At 49.5% G+C, this 18,093-nt stretch overlaps 1 protein-coding gene across 1 annotated transcript in view; it reads right to left on the bottom strand.

Annotated features, from left to right (window-relative positions):
* MMP17 (matrix metallopeptidase 17) overlaps positions 1-17,595 on the bottom strand; it is a 136,865-nt gene extending 119,270 nt beyond the window's left edge. The window contains exon 1 of the mRNA XM_038762966.1: positions 17,499-17,595. Within this exon, the coding sequence (XP_038618894.1) occupies positions 17,499-17,588 (90 nt within the window). The 5' untranslated portion in view covers positions 17,589-17,595. The remainder of the gene's footprint in view (positions 1-17,498) is intronic.
* Positions 17,596-18,093: the final 498 nt, after the last annotated feature.

Genomic DNA, 18,093 nt, shown 5'->3' with positions numbered 1-18,093 from the left:
GAGAACGAGGCCTAACGGTGAGGAGATTAGTGGCAGAGGAGCAGAGGGTGCAGGCTGGGTTGGAGAAGAAGAGAAGGGAGGTGAGGTAGGAGGGGGCGAGGGGATGGACAGCCTTGAAGCCGAGGGTGAGGAGTTTTTGCTTGATGCATAGGTTGACTGGCAGCCACTGGAGATTTTTGAGGAGGGGAGTAACATGCCCATAGTGTTTCTGCACAAAGATGATGTGGGCAGTAGCATGAAGTACAGACTGAAGTGGGGAGAGACAGGAGGATGGGAGATAGAGAGGAGGTTGATGCAGTAATCCAGTTGGGATAGGATGAGAGATTGAACCAGCAAGGTAGTGGTTTGGATGGAGAGGAAAGGGCGGATTTTGGCAATGTTGTGGAGGTGAGACTGGCAGGTTTTGGTGACGGATTGGATGTGAGGGGTGAACGTGAGAGCAGAGTCGAGGATGACACCAAGGTTGCGGGCTTGTGAGACGGGAAGGATGGTAGTGCCGTCTACAGTGATGGGAAAGTCAGGGAGAGGGCAGGGTTTGGGAGGGAAGATAAGGAGTTCAGTCTTGGACATACTGAGTTTTAGATGAAGGGAAGACATCCAGATGGAGATGTCCTGAAGGCAGGAGGAGACCCGAGCCTGAAGGGAGGGAGAATACTTCCACAAGGGCTCTGCACACAATAAGCACTTAATAAATGCTACTGATTGACTGTGCCATCCAGATCCGAGTCCAAGTTGGGCAGACCTAATTCAGGTGCATAATTAATGATGAGTGCTTTGACCTTCTGAAAGGTAGGAGAGAGGAAGGTGGCCAAGGTCAAAGGACAAGGGAGGACACTGAAAGTGATTCTACTTTTGGATATAGTCAAAGAAATGGGAGGAAAAGGCTTTGCTCGGAGGACTGAAAACAGTGTTTTCAGTGCCCTGTTGAAGTTTCCTTAAGCCCATACACTGTGTAGTGGGTGGAACAGGGTGGTCGATTCTGCCCTGAATCCTAGAAACTTTGCACATGATGCTTTTTGCTATCGGGAAGAAGACAGCTGAACAGCTGTAAATAAGACTCATCTGGGCTCTGGCAAAATTTTCTGGGGAAATGGGGAATTTCCACAAAGATAAAAATCCAAAGCTTGGGCTCTTTTCTTCTATTCACCCCAGCTTTCATTCATTCATTCATTATATTTATTGAGTGCATACTGTGTGCAAAGCACTAAGTGCTTCGGAGAGTACAATATAATAATAAACACATTCCCTGCCCACATCAAGCTTACTGTCTAGAGAGAGGCAGATATTAACATAAATACATTACAAATATATATGCAAGTGCTCTGGGGCTGGGAGTGGGAAATCTTTCCTGTTAAATCTTAAATCTTTCATGTTTCTTCCAGAACAAAATCAGGAGTCCAGAGTAGGAGGGTAATCTCACAGTGCACAAGAAATGTATTGTTTCTGGGTACTTTCTCAAGTGTTTAGTTCGATGCATTCCACCTAGTGAGTGTGTGTTTTTATGATATTTTTTATGAACTTACTATGTGCCAGGCACTATACTAAGCGCTTGGGTAGATACGAGATAATCAGGTTGGGCACAGTCCTTGCCTCACATGGGACTCACAATCTTCATCCCCATTTTACAGGTGAGATAATTGAGGCACAGAGAAGTGAAGTGCCTTGCCCAAGGTCACAACAGACAGGTGGCTTCCAACTCCCATACCAGTACTCTCTATGAGCGGTTATGAGACCATTCCATTCAATGACAACAGTGACCTCAAAATACTATTGTAGACAGGGATTGTCTCTATTGCTGAATTGCACATTCCAAGCACTTAGTACAGTGCTCTGCACACAGTAAGCGCTCAATAAATACAATTGAATGAATGAATGAATGAATGAGTGAAAACTGAGTGGGGATGGAAGGGAGGGAAAGAAATACAGTTCTCTCTATTGCTCCAAGGAAATGTGACACCTTCCGTTTAGCTTTCTCAGCTCATCAACACTCAGGCCAAAGTTTCTCCAGTTTAAGTAATGTGCCACTTAGCTTCCTTACTCAACCTGGTAGAAAGGAGGGGTGGAAGAAGCTGAATTTACATGATGTAGATGAATACTGTGGCAGAACTCCAAGGAAGAGATTTACACTCTCAGGATTTGTTTTAAAATGTAAAAAAAAAAAAAAATCCACCCCCAAAAGAACAACCCAGACGCCATAACACTAAGAAGGTATACATCTAGCAGGAGGAGAAGACAGGACGGCTTTTGACACCCTCTCACACAGTGTTCTGTGTACCTCTGCCGCCTGCCTCAGTCGCCAGGGTCATCCACTAGACAAATACAGAGCCACACATTAAAGATCTCCCCAGCGCTGAGATAACGTTCTTAAAACAATCGAGATAAGATCACCCGCAAATCTCTTCAGTGGTTTTGTCTGCGGTGACACTAAGGACAGGCAGTTTAAAAACAATCAACCTGCTGGAATAACTTTCATACTTTCAAGACTCTTGATTATGATCCTGTTCTTGTCAGCTTTAATATTTCTCACACCAATCCCGCTGGGTTTCTCCGGGGCAGGCGGGAGTGTTGGTTTGCTTTACAATCCAGGGAGAGGGGAATAACCCAAGTAACGTCGTGGGAGATTGGGGATTTAAAACAGCTCCCAGAGAACAGAGAAGCTGAGCCCTACCCCTGTCTGGGCCTGTAGCCCCAGGATGGGCAGAAAACAAGTTTACAGTCCTCTCTAAACTGTAAGCTCATTATAGTCAGGGAATGTGTCTGTTATTATAAGCGCTTAGTACAGTGCTCTGCACACAGTAAGTGCTCAATAAATACGATTGATGTTATTGTTACATGTACTCTCCCAAGTGCTTAGTACAGTGTTCTGCGCACAGTTAGCGCTCAATAAATATGGTTGAATGAATGAATTAATATCACCTTCTGCAGGTTCAGAACTAGAAGTAAACTCCTTGAAGGCAGGCACCAAGAACTAAGTACAGTGCTCTGCACATAGTAAGCACTCAATAAATACGATTGATGATGATGATGATGCACATGGTAAGAGCTCACAGACCTGGGAGTCAGAAGGACCTGGGTTCTAATCCCGGTTCTGCCACCTGTCTGCTGACACTGGGAAAGTCACTTCACTCCTCTGTGCCTCAGTTTCCTCACCTGTAAAATGGGGATTAAGGCTGTGAGCCCTAGGTGGGACAGGGTGGGACAGGGTCAGTGTCCAATATAAGTACCTTGTATCTACCCAGCACTTAGTGCAGTGCCTGGTATATAGTAAGCACTTAACAAATACCACAATTATTATTATTACCAACAATAGCAATAAATTATTATTACTACTAATACTACTACTAGTAGCAGTAATAATAATAAAATCATTGGTTGATAAATCCAAGGGAGAGCTGAGCTCCAGCCTGCGAATTGAGTCCAGGAGCCCAGGGATGGGGAAGCTGAGGGGAATCACTTGTGGGTGTCCAGGGATGGTCCCGCTGGGCAGGGCCCAATGCCCTATGTTTACCAGGAACTGGGGAGGGGCCCTTGGGGGGTGAGTCAGGGAGGTGGGTCCCAGAGTGAGCCCCTCAAGAATTTGGTGGGGGTCCTCAATGCCCAAAGAAAAGAGCGTGGAGGAGGGAGGGAAGGGCAGCAGGCCTAGAATCAATCAATCAATCAATCATATTTATTGAGCACTTACTGTATGCAGAGCACTGTACTAAGCGCTTGGGAAGTACAAGTTAGCAACATATAGAGACAGTCCCTACCCAACAGTGGGGGAGGAGAGGGAGATTGTAAACTCCCTGAGGGCTGGGATCATGTCTAATATTCAAGTCTCACATGGGGCTCAGGCTAAATTGGAGGGATGAGGATTTAATCCCCATTTTACAGATGAGGTAATTGAGGCACACCAAAGTGAAATGACTTGCCCAAGGTCACATAGAAGACAAGCGGTGGAGTCAGGATTAGAACCCAGGTCCTCTGACTCCCAGCCCCGAGCTCTTTCCACGAGGCCAAACTGCTTCTCTACTGCATATGCACTTGTTTTCTGTTCTTCGTTTTTTTTGTTTGTTGTTGATGTGTTAGACACAAGCCTGTTTCCTCACCCAGGGAAACTCCAGGAGGCAGGGACTGTCTCCTCCTTCCGCGGTAAAGGCCCAACCCAGGGCTCTGCCCACAGTGGTGCTCCATCAAAATCAGCTACGATGCTGGTTCTGAACTGCTCTGGGTGGATGGGATTCGAACCCTGCCCTCTGCTCTCCTGGCTGTCTGGAATCTCAGCTCCTAACTATGACAAAGTGCATCATTAGGGCTTTGCTCTGCAGAGCCTCATGGAGAGCCAACGAAACGGCAAGATCAACTTGGCAAGATTCCCAGACTGAGCCCCCTACTTCTTCTCCCCCTCCCCATCCCCCCACCTTACCTCCTCCCCCTCGCCTTGGCACCTGTATATATGTATATATGTTTGTAGGTATTTATTACTCTATTTATTTTATTTGTACATATTTATCTTATTGATTTTATTTTGTAAATATGTTTTGTTTTGTTGTCTGTCTCCCCCTTCTAGACTGTGAGCCCACTGTTGGGGAGGGACCGTCTCTATATGTTGCCAACTTGTACTTCCCAAGCACTTAGTACAGTGCTCTGCACACAGTAAGCGCTCAATAAATACGATTGAATGAATGAATGAACTGGTTGGACAGCTCCCATTTCAGGCCCCTGGGCACTCTGCCTGTAGCTGACACCCTGCCCTCCAATCCCTCCCCTCCCGCCCCTGAACCCACCAGCTCCAGGACCGGCCCCGCTGGGCTTGGTCTATAATCCAAGATAATAATAATAATAATAATAATAATAATAATAATTAAAATTGTGGTATTTGTTAAGCAGTTACTGTGTGCCAGGAACTGTACTAAGCGCCGGGGTGGTTACAAGCTGCCAGAACAAACCAGACAGGAGCAAGGGACTGGGAGTCGGAGGACCTGGGCTCTCAGCCCAGCTCTGCCAATTGTCTGCTGTGTGATTTGGGCAAGTCGCCTCACTTCTCTTGGCCTCTGTTTCTTCATCTGTAAAATGGAAATACCTGTTCGCCTGCCTATGTAGACCATAAGCCCACTAATGGACAGGGACAATGTGCAACGTGACTATCATGCAATCTACCTCAGCACTTAGTACAGTGCTTAACACATAGTAAACACTTTCATAGTAAACACCTCAATTATTAAAGGGGAATAAAGCCCAGGATTTCTCCTCTGCTAGTTTTACCAGGTGCCACTGGCTATCAAATAACTCAGAGGTCAGGATAGGGTCCCTCGCAGATGCTTAGTACGGTGCACACTAAATACAGACTCTGCACACACTAAGCGCTCAATAAATATGACTGATTAACCCCAACTCTGGCTTTTTCAGCAGGAGATGGAGAAGGTCTGACCCCTGGGCCTCCATGAATAATGCAGCTGAGGCTATCTAGGGTTTGCTGTCCAGAGCTTGCAAACAGAAGGAGCTGGGGGAGGGAAGTGTGAGTTTGTGCGTGTGTGTGTGTGTGTGTGTGCACACATGTACACGCATGGAGGGCAAGGGTAGGTGTCTATTACTCCCAAATGACTGGAAGAATAATCAAACACTCTTTCCACAGGATGCTGTCTAAATGCTTGACTATTACACAAAGGGAGACGTCACCTGAGGTGCGTTTTGACAAGATGCTCCCATACTGGGGTTGTCCATCATCTCTCCACACTACCCCTGACACCCTTGAGATTGCTTTCACAAGCCTGCAAGATCAATATTGTCAGAATTCAATAGAATTCTCAGGGCTTTAAAGAGCAGAACAATATCACTGCCACTCAACCTCACAGACAAAAAATTCAAACCAGATCCAATCCCTGCCTCTGAGTGCCACTCTTCTCATTATGAACTCCAGAGCTCTGTCGGCTTTCCTAAATAACCAAACAAATCTGTGCATTCATGCTGGGGATGGGAGAGGAGAATGTAATCGGATTTCAGGCTTCTCCCAGGGATATGGCAGGGTATGAGAGTCGGAGGACCTGGGTTCTAATCCAGGTTCTACCACTTGCCTGCTGTGTGAGCTTGGGCAAATTTCTTCTCCGGGCCTCAGTTTTCTTATCTGTAAAATGAGGATGAAATATCTACCCTCCCCCCCGAGACAGTGAGCCCCATATAGGACAGGGACTGTGTCCAATCTGCTGACTTTTTATATACTCCAGCACTTGGCACAGTTCTTGGTTTATAGTAGGCACTAAACAAATATCACAGTCATTGTTGTTATGATGTTATTGAGGTTGGCTCATTAAAAACGACTCCGTTTAATTTTCCTGGCTGTAATGTGGTGCACGGTACTAGGTGCTTGGGAACTACAGAGTAACAAAGGGTCACGCTCCCTGTTCAAGAGGAGACTGCACCAGTCGGGGAGACGAAAATATTTACAGTTGGAGAAGTGAAAATGAATTAATCAGGCAGACAGATATACAAGAGTGCTACGGAGGGTGTAAATAAATTCTCAATTGCTAAAATGGGAGAAGGGATGATACGGTTCAGCATGCTGGTAAATTACTCCAGGAAATCTTGTTGGAGGAGGTGGGATTTTGCAGAGGGATTTGAATGTGGGGAGAGCTATGGGCTGTCTGATGTGAGAAGGGTGGGGGTTCCAAGTTGAGGGAACAGTGTGAGCGAGAGACTATAGATGGGAGTGAGGAGAGAGAGATACAGCTAGAAGGTTGGCTCGGGAGAAACTAAGACAGCAAGTTGGGGAACAGCAGGAAAAGAAAGCAGATGGGTTCCGTGGTACCAATCAATCGTATCTTTTGAGGGCTTACCGTGTTTGGAGCACTAAGTGCTTGGAAGAGTACCATATAACAGAGTTGGTAGACATGTTCCCTGTCCACAACAAGCTTGGAGGCTAATTGTAATGATGGCATTTGTTAAACTCCACTCTGTGCCAAGCACTGTTCTAAGCACTGGGAGGGGATACCAAGTAATGTGGTGGGACTCACAGTCTTAATCCCTGTTTTACAGATGAGGTAACTGAGGCACAGAGAAGTTAAGTGATTAGCCCAAAGTCACACAGCTGACAAATAGAGGAGCCAGGATTAGAACCCATGACCTCTGACTCCAAAGCCTGGGGTTACGCCACTGAACCATACTGCTGTCCCCGCATCTAGAGGGGGAGACAGACGGACTACAGAAAAATTATGGATATTCATTCATTCATTCAATCGTAATTTCTGAGCACTTACTGTGTGCAGAACACTGTACTAAGCGCTTGGGAAGTACAAGTTGGCAACATATAGAGATGGCCCCTACCCAACAGCGGGGCTCACAGTCTAGAAGGGGGAGACAGACAACAGAACAAAACATATTAACAAAATAAAATAAATAGAATAGTAAATATGGACAAGTAAAATAAATAGAGTAATAAATCTGTACAAACATATATACAGGCGCTGTGGGGAGGGGAAGGAGGTAGGGTGGGGGGGATGGGGAGGTGGAGAGGAAGGAGGGGGCTCAGTTTGGGAAGGCCTCCTGGAGGAGGTGAGCTCTCAGTAGGACTTTGAAGGGAGGAAGAGAGCGAGCTGGGCGGATGTGCGGAGGGAGGGCAAGGATATGTACATAAATGCTGAGGGACTGAGGGAGGGGTGAATAAAGGGAACAAATCCAAGTGCCAGGGCAAGGCAGAAGGGAGTTGGAGAAGAGGAATGAGGACTTAGTGAGGGAAGGCCTCTTGGAGGAGATGTGCTTTCAGTAAGTCTTTGAAGGCAGGGAGAGAGTAATGAGGCTTTGAAGGTAGGGACCAGGTGACGGAGAGCCTGGAATAATAATAATAATAATGATGGCATTTATTAAGTGCTTACTATGTGCAATGCACTGTTCTAAGCACTGGGGAGGATACAAGGTGATCAGGTTGTCCCACAGGGGGCTCACAGTCTTAACCCCCATTTTACAGATGAGGTAACTGAGGCTCAGAGAAGTTAAGTGACTTGCCCAAAGTCACACAGCTGACAATTGGTGGAGCCGGGATTTGAATCCATGACCTCTGACTCCAAAGCCTGGGCTCTTTCCACTGAGCCACGCTTCTTCTCTGGAAGCCGATCATGAGGAGTTTTGGTACTCGGGTGATGAGGCTTATTGCTGAGAACATGCAGAAGTTGCCCTCAAATGCTAACCCTATTCCCCACCTACCCTGTGACCCAAATGCACAGCAAACAGTGCCATGACGTACATTTTGGGAGAACTGAATTGGGGAGAAGGGGGTCACGAGGAAACATCCTGCTGGGTTTAACTCTTCCTTCCTCTCTACGCCCCCTCACATCTGTGCTAAATCCAGGATTTGGTTAGGGTTAATTTTTTTTTTTAATTCAACGTCAAATCTCTAAATTCTCTGGCCGAGAAATCAGATGACCGTTTGGGAAATCAGGGATGGAGGACCAGGATCCCCACATCTGGGAGAACTACTGGGTGGGCCAGGCATGCATCTACCAACTCTATTGTGCTCTCCCAAGAACTTAGGGCAGTGCTCTGCACACAGTAAGCGCTCAATAAAATACCACTGATGATCCCAGCTCTGCCAATTGTCAGCTGTGTGACTTTGGGCCAGTCACTTAACTTCTCTGGGCCTCAGTTACCTCATCTGTAAAATGGGGATTAAGACTGTGAGCCCCACATGGGACAACCTGATCACCCTGTATCCTCCCCAGCGCTTAGAACAGTGCTTTGCACATAGTAAGCGCTTAACAAATGCCAATTATTATTGTTATTATTATGATGATGCTGATGCACAGTATGGGAGGGCCTCCCTTCTCCAGACTGTCAGCTATCCGTGGGCAGGGAACGTATCTGCCGACTATGTTGTATGATGCAGTGTGGCTTAGTGGAAAGAGTACGGGTTTGAGAGTCAGAGGACATGGGTTCTAATTCCGGTTCTGCCACTTGTCTGCTGTGTGACCTTGGGCAAACCACTTAACTTCTCTGTGTCTGTTACCTCATCTGTAAAATGGGGATGAAGACTGTGAACCCCACGTGGGACAACCTAATCACCTTGTATCTACCCAGGGGCTTAGGACTGTGCTCGGCACATAGTAAGTGCTTAACAAACACCATTGTCACTATTATTTTACTCTCCCAAGAGCTTAATACAGTGCTCTGCATACAGAAAGTGCTCACTGAATGCCACTGAATGATCTGATACCCTAGGATTGGCTGCGACCAGGGCAAAGTATGTACAGGTCCAGAAGAGAACCAAATTTTCTTTTGTGCCTAATCCCAGACTGTAAGGAAGCACAGAGCCAAAATCCCTCAGACACTTCAGCAAGAGTTAAGCAGATTGCAGAAGTCCTCCTGAATCTTTGGGGAGCCCCCCATCCCCAACACACAGATCCTAAACTCTCCACAGAAGCAGTCACTGGCCACCCAGCCTGCTTTCCTGCCTCAGAACCATCACCAAGAGAAAATTCCGTCAGGAGTCATTTCATTAAACTACTACGAACCAGTCATTCACCTGGCCCTGAACCCGCACGGAAGCCTGGCACAAGAACAAAACTTACAGTACTGTTCCTTGAGGTTTTTTATTCTATCTAAAAAAAAAAAAAAGACTGAAAAGACAGCAGCCATCCCAGACAGCGCTGATTTAATTCTGGATTGAATCCATCCATAGTGCTCCTGTTGCCTAAGGCCCAGCAACTACTTTTTGTGAAGGCGAATTCATGGACTTTGTGTGGCTTCTGAAGGCAGCTCCAGTGTGGCCCCTGACTCCATCTCGGCCCTAGAAAGCTGCCTTGCCCCTTGCCTTGCCCCATCTCCCTCGCACCGGGCATCACCCCGGCCCCTCCACACACATCATTTCCCAAGGGGCTGGGAGCCACTCTTTCAGCGAAGCAGGGAAGCTCAAATGTGACAAGTTCCTGGCAGTTCCCAGGGAGCTCCTTTGCTCTCAGGCTGAGACAGTCGGGGTGTGGGGCATGGAAGGTGGTGGTGACCCGGAGAGAAAGACTTGAGGTCTTGGGCCTTCAGAGGACCAAAAACCAGAGTGCGGGAAGTTTTCCCTTGTTTTTTCCTCCGACAGTGATGCTGGTGGGGAGCAGGATGGGGGGGTTTGTCTCCACCAATGAGTAGTTGAGAGATGCGGCCTCTCCCTGGGGAGTGGGAGGAAGGGAGGGGGAGGGTGAAGGGCGACTGTGGCCAAGAGGGATGAGACTTGGCGAGTTCAGAAAAGAGTCCTCCTGCTGTAGCTGGGACGCTGTCAGGGAGGGGAGAGGAATTGCGGGGGGCGGTGGAATGGCACTGGGGCTCCCTCCCATCAACCCGGGGACCTGGATGGGTTTTAGTGGCTGTTCCCGGCTGCAAATGGCCTGAATCCATCCTGGACCGGTCCCCGGGAGCCCCAGCAGGCCCGCAAAACTTTCCCCAAGCCCAGTCCCTCTCACACAGGGTGGGGAGTGGGCTGCTCTCACCCGGGGACGGTGACACAGGGGAGGAGGGCCTGGGGAGGGAGGGAAAAGCCCCCTCCCTTCGAATTCTTGCTCAGCGACTACAGCTTTATAGGGGAGCTGGGTGGGGCGGGGAAGAAGCAGCGTGGTTTAGTGATGATGATGATAATGGCATTTATTAAGTGCTTACTATGTGCAAAGCACTGTTCTAAGCGCTGGGGAGGTTACAAGGTGATCAGGTTGTCCCACGGGGGGCTCACAGTCTTCATCCCCATCTTACAGATGAGGTAACTGAGGCTCAGAGAACTGAAGTGACTTGCCCAAAGTCACACAGCTGACAAGTGGTTGAGCCGGGATTTGAACCCATGACCTCTGACTTCAAAGCCCGTGCTTTTTCCACTGAGCCAGAGACTCACTGGGGACGGAGACTATGAGCCCCACGTGGGACAACCTGATGACCTTATGACTATCCCAGCGCTTAGACTAGCAGTTGGTACACAGCAAATGCGAGCAGCGTGGCTCCGTGGAAAGAGCACGAGCTTGGGAGTCAGAGGTCATGGGTTCTAATCCCGGCTCTGCCACTGGTCAGCTGTGTGACTTTGGGCAAGTCACTTCACTTCTCTGAGCCTCAGTTCCCTCATTTGTAAAATGGGGATTAAGACTGTGAGCCCCACGTGGGCCAACCTGATCGCCTTGTATCTCCCCAGAGCTTAGAACAGTGCTTCGCGCATAATAAGCGCTTAACAAATGCCATCATTATTATTATTAACAGATACCATCATTATTATCCAGGTTGCGGTCCCTTCCCGGGCAGCTCTGTCACGCCCAGCTGGGGACCCGAGTGCGGCGCTGTGAGCAAGATTAGTCCTGTGCTGTGAAGACACAGACGGGCGGATTGGGATCTAGTCACAAAAAATGTGCCCAAGTGGGATTTTATGAACCTCGTCAGGTGCCGAGCATTAAAGCATCACTTTCCAAGCCGGGCTTCTATTGATAACGCCCCTGAAATTCAGGGCCCGGAAACTGAAGACAGATTTGGGTGTGGTCATCATCAATCGTATTTACTGAGCGCTTACTATGTGCAGAGCACTGTGGCATCCGCTGTTTCGCGATCTGGGGAGTAACGACAATTTAGGGCAAGACCCCAAGCTGGAATCCCGGGGTTCCTTGCTCTGATTCTCTGGGTGGTCAAACCGCTTTGCCTCCCTGTACCTCAGTTTCTCCCCCTGGAAATTGGGGGCTAGATCCTTCGGTCTCCTTCCCCTACTTAGCTCCCAGGGACGTAGAGGGGACAGAATCAATCAATCAATCAGTCAATCGCATTTATTGAGCGCTTACTGTGTGCAGAGCACTGTACTAAGCGCTTGGGAAGTACAAGTTGGCAACACAGAAGTGACTGCAGAGGTGATGGATTTAACCCTCTAAGTGAAAGTGCTCTATGAGTCCTGTCCCCCGGTAGGATACGGAGCCGAGGCTGCTGGAGACTAGTTTCCTTTCTGCTGCTGGTGAGGAGTCATTGGAAAGGACCCGCTTGAAGATGCTCATTGCACCCTGACAACGTTAATACACACGAAGGGCACTCGCGACAATAAAAGCTGCTTTCCTTCAAGCTATTACTTTCCCCCTCCTCGTCTGTGGGCAGAAAAGGATCCTTCCTTAGAGGGCGGCTGCACTCCGAGGAAGGGATTCCCCTGAATCCGCGCCCAGCACGTTTCCTTCCCTCCCAGCAGTAGCAGCATTAGCAGCCAGGTTTCAACGGAGGAGCACTTTCCAAATGTGGCGTCATTAGAGGATGGATACCGGACCTCTCCCCATCCCTACCAGAGGAACAAAGTGGTGGATCCAAGAGCCAAACGACTAGGCAGTGAGGGAATCAATCAATCAATCAATCGCATTTATTGAGCGCTTACTGTGTGCAGAGCACTGTACTAAGTGCTTGGGAAGTCCAAGTTGGCAACATATAGAGACAGTCCCTACCCAACAGTGGGCTCACAGTCTAAAAGAAAGGTTCAAGAAGACCAACCCCGGGCCCGGTTCCCTCCGGACTTGCGTGCAAAATCTTCCACTGGGCCTCTCCCTCCGGCCCCCACGCCCCCCCAAACGACTCAAAACAACTGCTTTAGATTTCCCTTAATGCAGCAAGCAAGAGCTTGTAAAAGGATGCGAGCCAGCTGAGACATGGGAGGGCGGGATGGATGGATGGATGGATGGATGGATGGATGGATGGATGGATGGATGGATGGATGGATGGGGAGACACCCAAATTTGTCGGTGGCTTCCCGGAGACATCAGCCCTTCCATAAAACCGAGCACGGGCCTCAGGCAGGCAAATCTTTTCCGAAGTTGACTGCATGCTACTGCTACTACTAATAAGTGCTAATAATAGAGAAGCAGCGTGGCTCAGTGGCTTTGGAGTCAGAGGGTTCAAATCCCTGCTCTGCCAATTGTCAGCTGTGTGACTTTGGGCAAGTCACTTCACTTCTCTGGGCCTCAGTTACCTCATCTGGAAAATGGGGATTAAGACTGTGAGCCCCCTGTGGGACAACCTGATCACCTTGTAACCTCCCTAGCGCTTAGAAACAGTGCTTTGCACATAGTAAGCGCTCAATAAATGCCATTATTATTAATAATAACAGTAATAATATATAACTGTATATTATTACTATACACTGTATATACTATATACTGTATATATACTATATACTGTATATTATTATACTATATAACAGTATAACAGTAATAATAATGGTATTTGTTAAGCGCTTACTATGTGCCAAGCATTCTTCTAAGCGCTGGGGCTTGGCACATAGTAAGCGCTCAATAAATGCCATTATTATTATTATTATTATTATTAATAACAGTAATAATAATGGTATTTGTTAAGCGCTTACTATGTGCCAAGCATTGTTCTAAGTGCTGGGGCTTGGCACATGGTAAGCGCTCAATAAATGCCATCATCATTATTATTATTATTAATAACAGTAATAATAATGGTATTTGTTAAGCTCTTACTATGTGCCAAGCATTGTTCTAAGTGCTGGGGCTTGGCACATAGTAAGCGCTCAATAAATGCCATCATTATTATTATTATTATTAATAATAACAGTCATAATAATGGTATTTGTTAAGCTCTTACTATGTGCCAAGCATTGTTCTAAGCGCTGGGGCTTGGCACATAGTAAGCGCTCAATAAATGTCATTATTATTATTATTATTATTATTAATAACAGTAATAATAATGGTATTTGTTAAGCTCTTACTATGTGCCAAGCGCTGGGGCTTGGCACATAGTAAGCGCTCATAAATGCCATCATTATTATTATTATTATTATTAAAAACAGTCATAATAATGGTATTTGTTAAGCTCTTACTATGTGCCAAGCACTGTTCTAAGCGCCGGGGTAGGTAGAAGGCAAACAGGTTGTCCCACGTGGGGCTCACAGTCTTCATCCCCATTTTCCAGATGAGGGAACCGAGGCACAGAGAAGTGAAGTGGCTCGCCCGAGGTCACCCAGCAGCCAAGTGGCGGAGGGGGGATTAGAACCCACGTCCGCGCTCTTCACCCTAAAGCCCACTACATCTCAGAGGGCGGCGGCAGGCCGGGGGCCGGATTTCGGAGGGAAGGAGGGGAAAGACGTCGGTCCTGGGAGCGCACACCGGCGGGCGGGAGGCAGCGGAGGGGTCCTCCACTCCGGCCCGACGGCCACAGTAAGCGCTCAATAAATACGATCCATTTATTTATTTATTTATTTACTTGTACATAGCTATTCTATTTATTTTATTTTGTTAGTTTATTTGGTTTTGTTCTCTGTCTCCCCCTCTTAGACTGTGAGCCCACTGTTGCGTAGGGACAGTCTCTATATGTTGCCAGTTTGTACTTCCCAAGCGCTTAGTACAGTGCTCTGCACATAGTAAGCGCTCAATAAATACGATTGGTGGTGACCACCCAGGTCAATCAATCAATCAATCGTATTTATTGAGCGCTTACTATGTGCAGAGCACTGTACTAAGCGCTTGGGAAGTACAAATTGGCATCACATAGAGACAGTCCCTACCCGATAGTGGGCTCACAGTCTAAAAGGTCGGGGATCAACCCAAGGCCCGCGGGAATAACGCCACCCTGCAGCCCCCTGGGCGAGGCCTCGGGGGCCTTTCTCCCCTTCGCCCTTCTGGGCCGCCCCGGGTGGATGTTGGACCGCGGGGAGCATCCATTCATTCAATCATCCTATTTATTGAGCGCTTATTGCGTGCTGAGCACTGGACTAAGCGCTTGGGAAGTCCAAGTTGGCAACAGATAGAGACGGTCCCTACCCAACGGCGGGCTCACAGTCTACAAGCGGGAGACAGACAACAAAACTAAACATAAAACAAAATAAAAGAGAGGAACAGCATGCCTTAGTGGAAAGAGCCCGGGCTTTGGAGTTAGAGGTCATGGGTTCCAATCCCGACTCTGCCAACTGTCGACAGCTGTGTGATTTTACTTGTACATATCTATCCTATTTATTTTATTTTGTTAGTATGTTTGGTTTTGTTCTCTGTCTCCCCCTTTTAGACTGTGAGCCCACTGTTGGGTAGGGACCGTCTCTATATGTTGCCAATTTGTACTTCCCAAGCGCTTAGTACAGTGCTCTGCACATAGTAAGCGCTCAATAAATACGATTGATGATGTTGATGATGATGATTTTGGGCAAGTCACGTCACTTCTCTGTGCCTCGGTTCCCTCATCTGTAAAATGGGGATTAAGACTGTGAGCCCCCCGTGGGACAGCTTGATCACCTTGTAACCTCCCCAGCGCTTAGAACAGTGCCCTGCACATAGTAAGCGCTTAATAAATGCCATCATCAAAATAAATAGAATAAGTATGTACAAGTAAAATAGAGTAATAAATATGTACAAACATATTTACAGGTGCTGTGGGGAGGGGAAGGAGGTAAGGTGGGGGCTCAGTCTGGGAAAGCCTCCTGGATCACCTGGACAACCTGATCACCTTGTATCACCCCCAGGGTTCAGAACAGTGTTTCACACATAGTAAGCACTTAACAACTACCTTTATTATTATTACAGGGTAATCAGGCTGTCCCACGTGGGGCTCACAGTCTCCATCCCCGTTTTCCAGAAGAGGTCAGTGAGGTCCAGAGAAGTGAAGTGACCTGCCTAAAACCACACAGCTGACAAGTGGGGGAGTCGGGATTAGAACCCGCTACTTCTGAGTCTCAAGGCTGGGCTCTTGTCACTAGGCCCTGTTGATTCTCGGCCTGGCCCAAAGGCCGCAGCCGGCAGCAAACTTTCCCCCCGCACTGCCCCCCACCACTTTGTCTCTTCTGACCCCCCGCTCCTGCCCTATAGCACGCAGAAGTGGGCAGATCCCGGTCCTGGGTTCTAATCCCGGTACCAAGACTGTGAGCCCTACGTGGGACAGGGACTGTGTCCAACCTAATGATTGTATTATCTACCCTAGTGCTTAGTACAGTCCCTGGCATACAGTAAGCCCCAAACAAGTACCACAATTATTATTATTATTATTAATCTCGGCTCCACCGCTTTCCTGCTGTGTGGCCTTGGGCGAGTCACTTCACTTCTCAGTGCCTCAGTTCCCTCGTCGGTACAATGAGGATTGAGACCGTGAGCCCCACGTGGGACAGGAATTGTGCCATTCATTCACCCATCCATTCAATCGAATTTATTGAGCGCCTACTGTGTGCAGCGCACCGTACTAAGCGCTTGGAAAGTACAATGCAGCAAATCGATTCGCTTGTCTCCACCCCGGCGCTTAGTACAGCGCCTGGCGCACAGTAAGCGCTTAACAGATAGCGTCGTTATCCTTCTCCTTAGCCGGGCTGGAAACCCGCAAGGCTCAGGAAGGGCCGGTCCGCCTCATCCATCCATCCATGCATTCAGGCGTATTTTTTGAACGCTTACTGTACGCAGAGCACTGTACTAAGCGCTTGGGGAGTACCATACAGCAGTAAAGAGACACAATTCCTGCCCGCAAAGGGTTCCCTGTCTAGAAGGGGGGAGATGGACGATAAGACAAGTAGGCAGGCGTCAGTAGCGTCAAAATAAAGAAATAAAATGATCGGCTGGGGGGAGGGCGGCTGGGTCCCCTTCTCCGGGGGTCCTCGCACTCACCACTCCGAGGCTCAGGTCGGCGGGGGCGGCTAGTCCGCCTCATCCATCCATCCATCCATTCAATCGTATTTATTGAACGCTTACTGTACGCAGAGCACTGTACTAAGCGCTTGGGAAGTACAGGCTCAAGTCGGCGGGGGCGGCTAGTCCGCCTCATCCATCCATCCATCCATCCATCCATTCAATCGTATTTATTGAACGCTTACTGTAGGCAGAGCACTGTGCTAAGCGCTTGGGAAGTACAGGCTCAGGTCGGCGGGGGCGGCTAGTCCGCCTCATCCATCCATCCATCCATTCAATCGTATTTATTGAACGCTTACTGTAGGCAGAGCACTGTGCTAAGCGCTTGGGGAGTACCATACAGCAGTAAAGAGACGCAATTCCTGCCCGCAAAGGGTTCCCTGTCTAGAAGGGGGGAGACGGACGATAAGACAAGTAGGCAGGCGTCAGTAGCGTCAAAATAAAGAAATAAAATGATGGGCTGGGGGGGGGGCGGGGGCGGCTGGGTCCCCTTCCCCGGGGGTCCCCGCACTCACCACTCCGAGGCTCAGGTCGGCGGGGGCGGCTAGTCCGCCTCATCCATCCATCCATCCATTCAATCGTATTTATTGAACGCTTACTGTACGCAGAGCACTGTACTAAGCGCTTGGGAAGTACAGGCTCAAGTCGGCGGGGGCGGCTAGTCCGCCTCATCCAGCCATCCATCCATCCATCCATTCAATCGTATTTATTGAACGCTTACTGTAGGCAGAGCACTGTGCTAAGCGCTTGGGAAGTACCATACAGCAATAGACACAATTCCTGCCCACAAACGGTTCCCTGTCTAGAAGGGGGGAGACGGACGATAAGACAAGTAGGCAGGCGTCAATAGCGTCAAAATAAAGAAATAAAATGATGGGCTGGGGGGGGGGGGGCGGCTGGGTCCCCTTCCCCGGGGGTCCTCGCACTCACCACTCCGAGGGTCAGGTCGGCGGGGGCGGGGGCGGCGCCGGTCCCCTGCCCCGACAGCCACAGGCTCAACGCCAACACCACCGCGGGCATCACCACCGCGGGCATCACCGGGGGCATCACCACCGGCATCACCGGGGGCCGGGGCGCGGGCCCCATCCCCATCGGGGCGCAGCCGGTCCGGGGGCGGGGGGCGGGGGGCGGGGGGAGGGCCCGGGCGGGCTCCGGGGCTCACATCCCCCCCGCCCCGCGGCCCCCGCCGACGCCGCCGGACGGTCCGGTCCGGTCCGGTCCGGCCCGGTCCTGGAGGGTGCGGAACGGGGAGGTCCGGTCCGGTCCTGGACGGTGCGGGGAGGTCCGGTCCGGTGCGGGACGGTGCGGGGCGGGGAGGTCCCGTCCGGTCCGGTTCTGGACGGTCTGGGCCGGTGCGGGGCGGTCCGGTCCGGTCCTGGACGGGGCGGGGAGGTCCGGTCCGGTTCTGGTCGCTGCGGGGAGGTTCGGTCCGGTCCTGGACGGGGCGGGACGGGGCGGGGAGGTCCGGTCCGGTTCTGGACGGTCCGGTCCGGTCCGGTCCCGGACGGTGCGGAGCAAGGAGGTC

Source organism: Tachyglossus aculeatus, chromosome 21 (assembly GCF_015852505.1).
Source record: "Tachyglossus aculeatus isolate mTacAcu1 chromosome 21, mTacAcu1.pri, whole genome shotgun sequence".
Classification (NCBI taxonomy): domain Eukaryota; kingdom Metazoa; phylum Chordata; class Mammalia; order Monotremata; family Tachyglossidae; genus Tachyglossus; species Tachyglossus aculeatus.
This window is presented reverse-complemented; position numbering and strand designations above follow the sequence as displayed.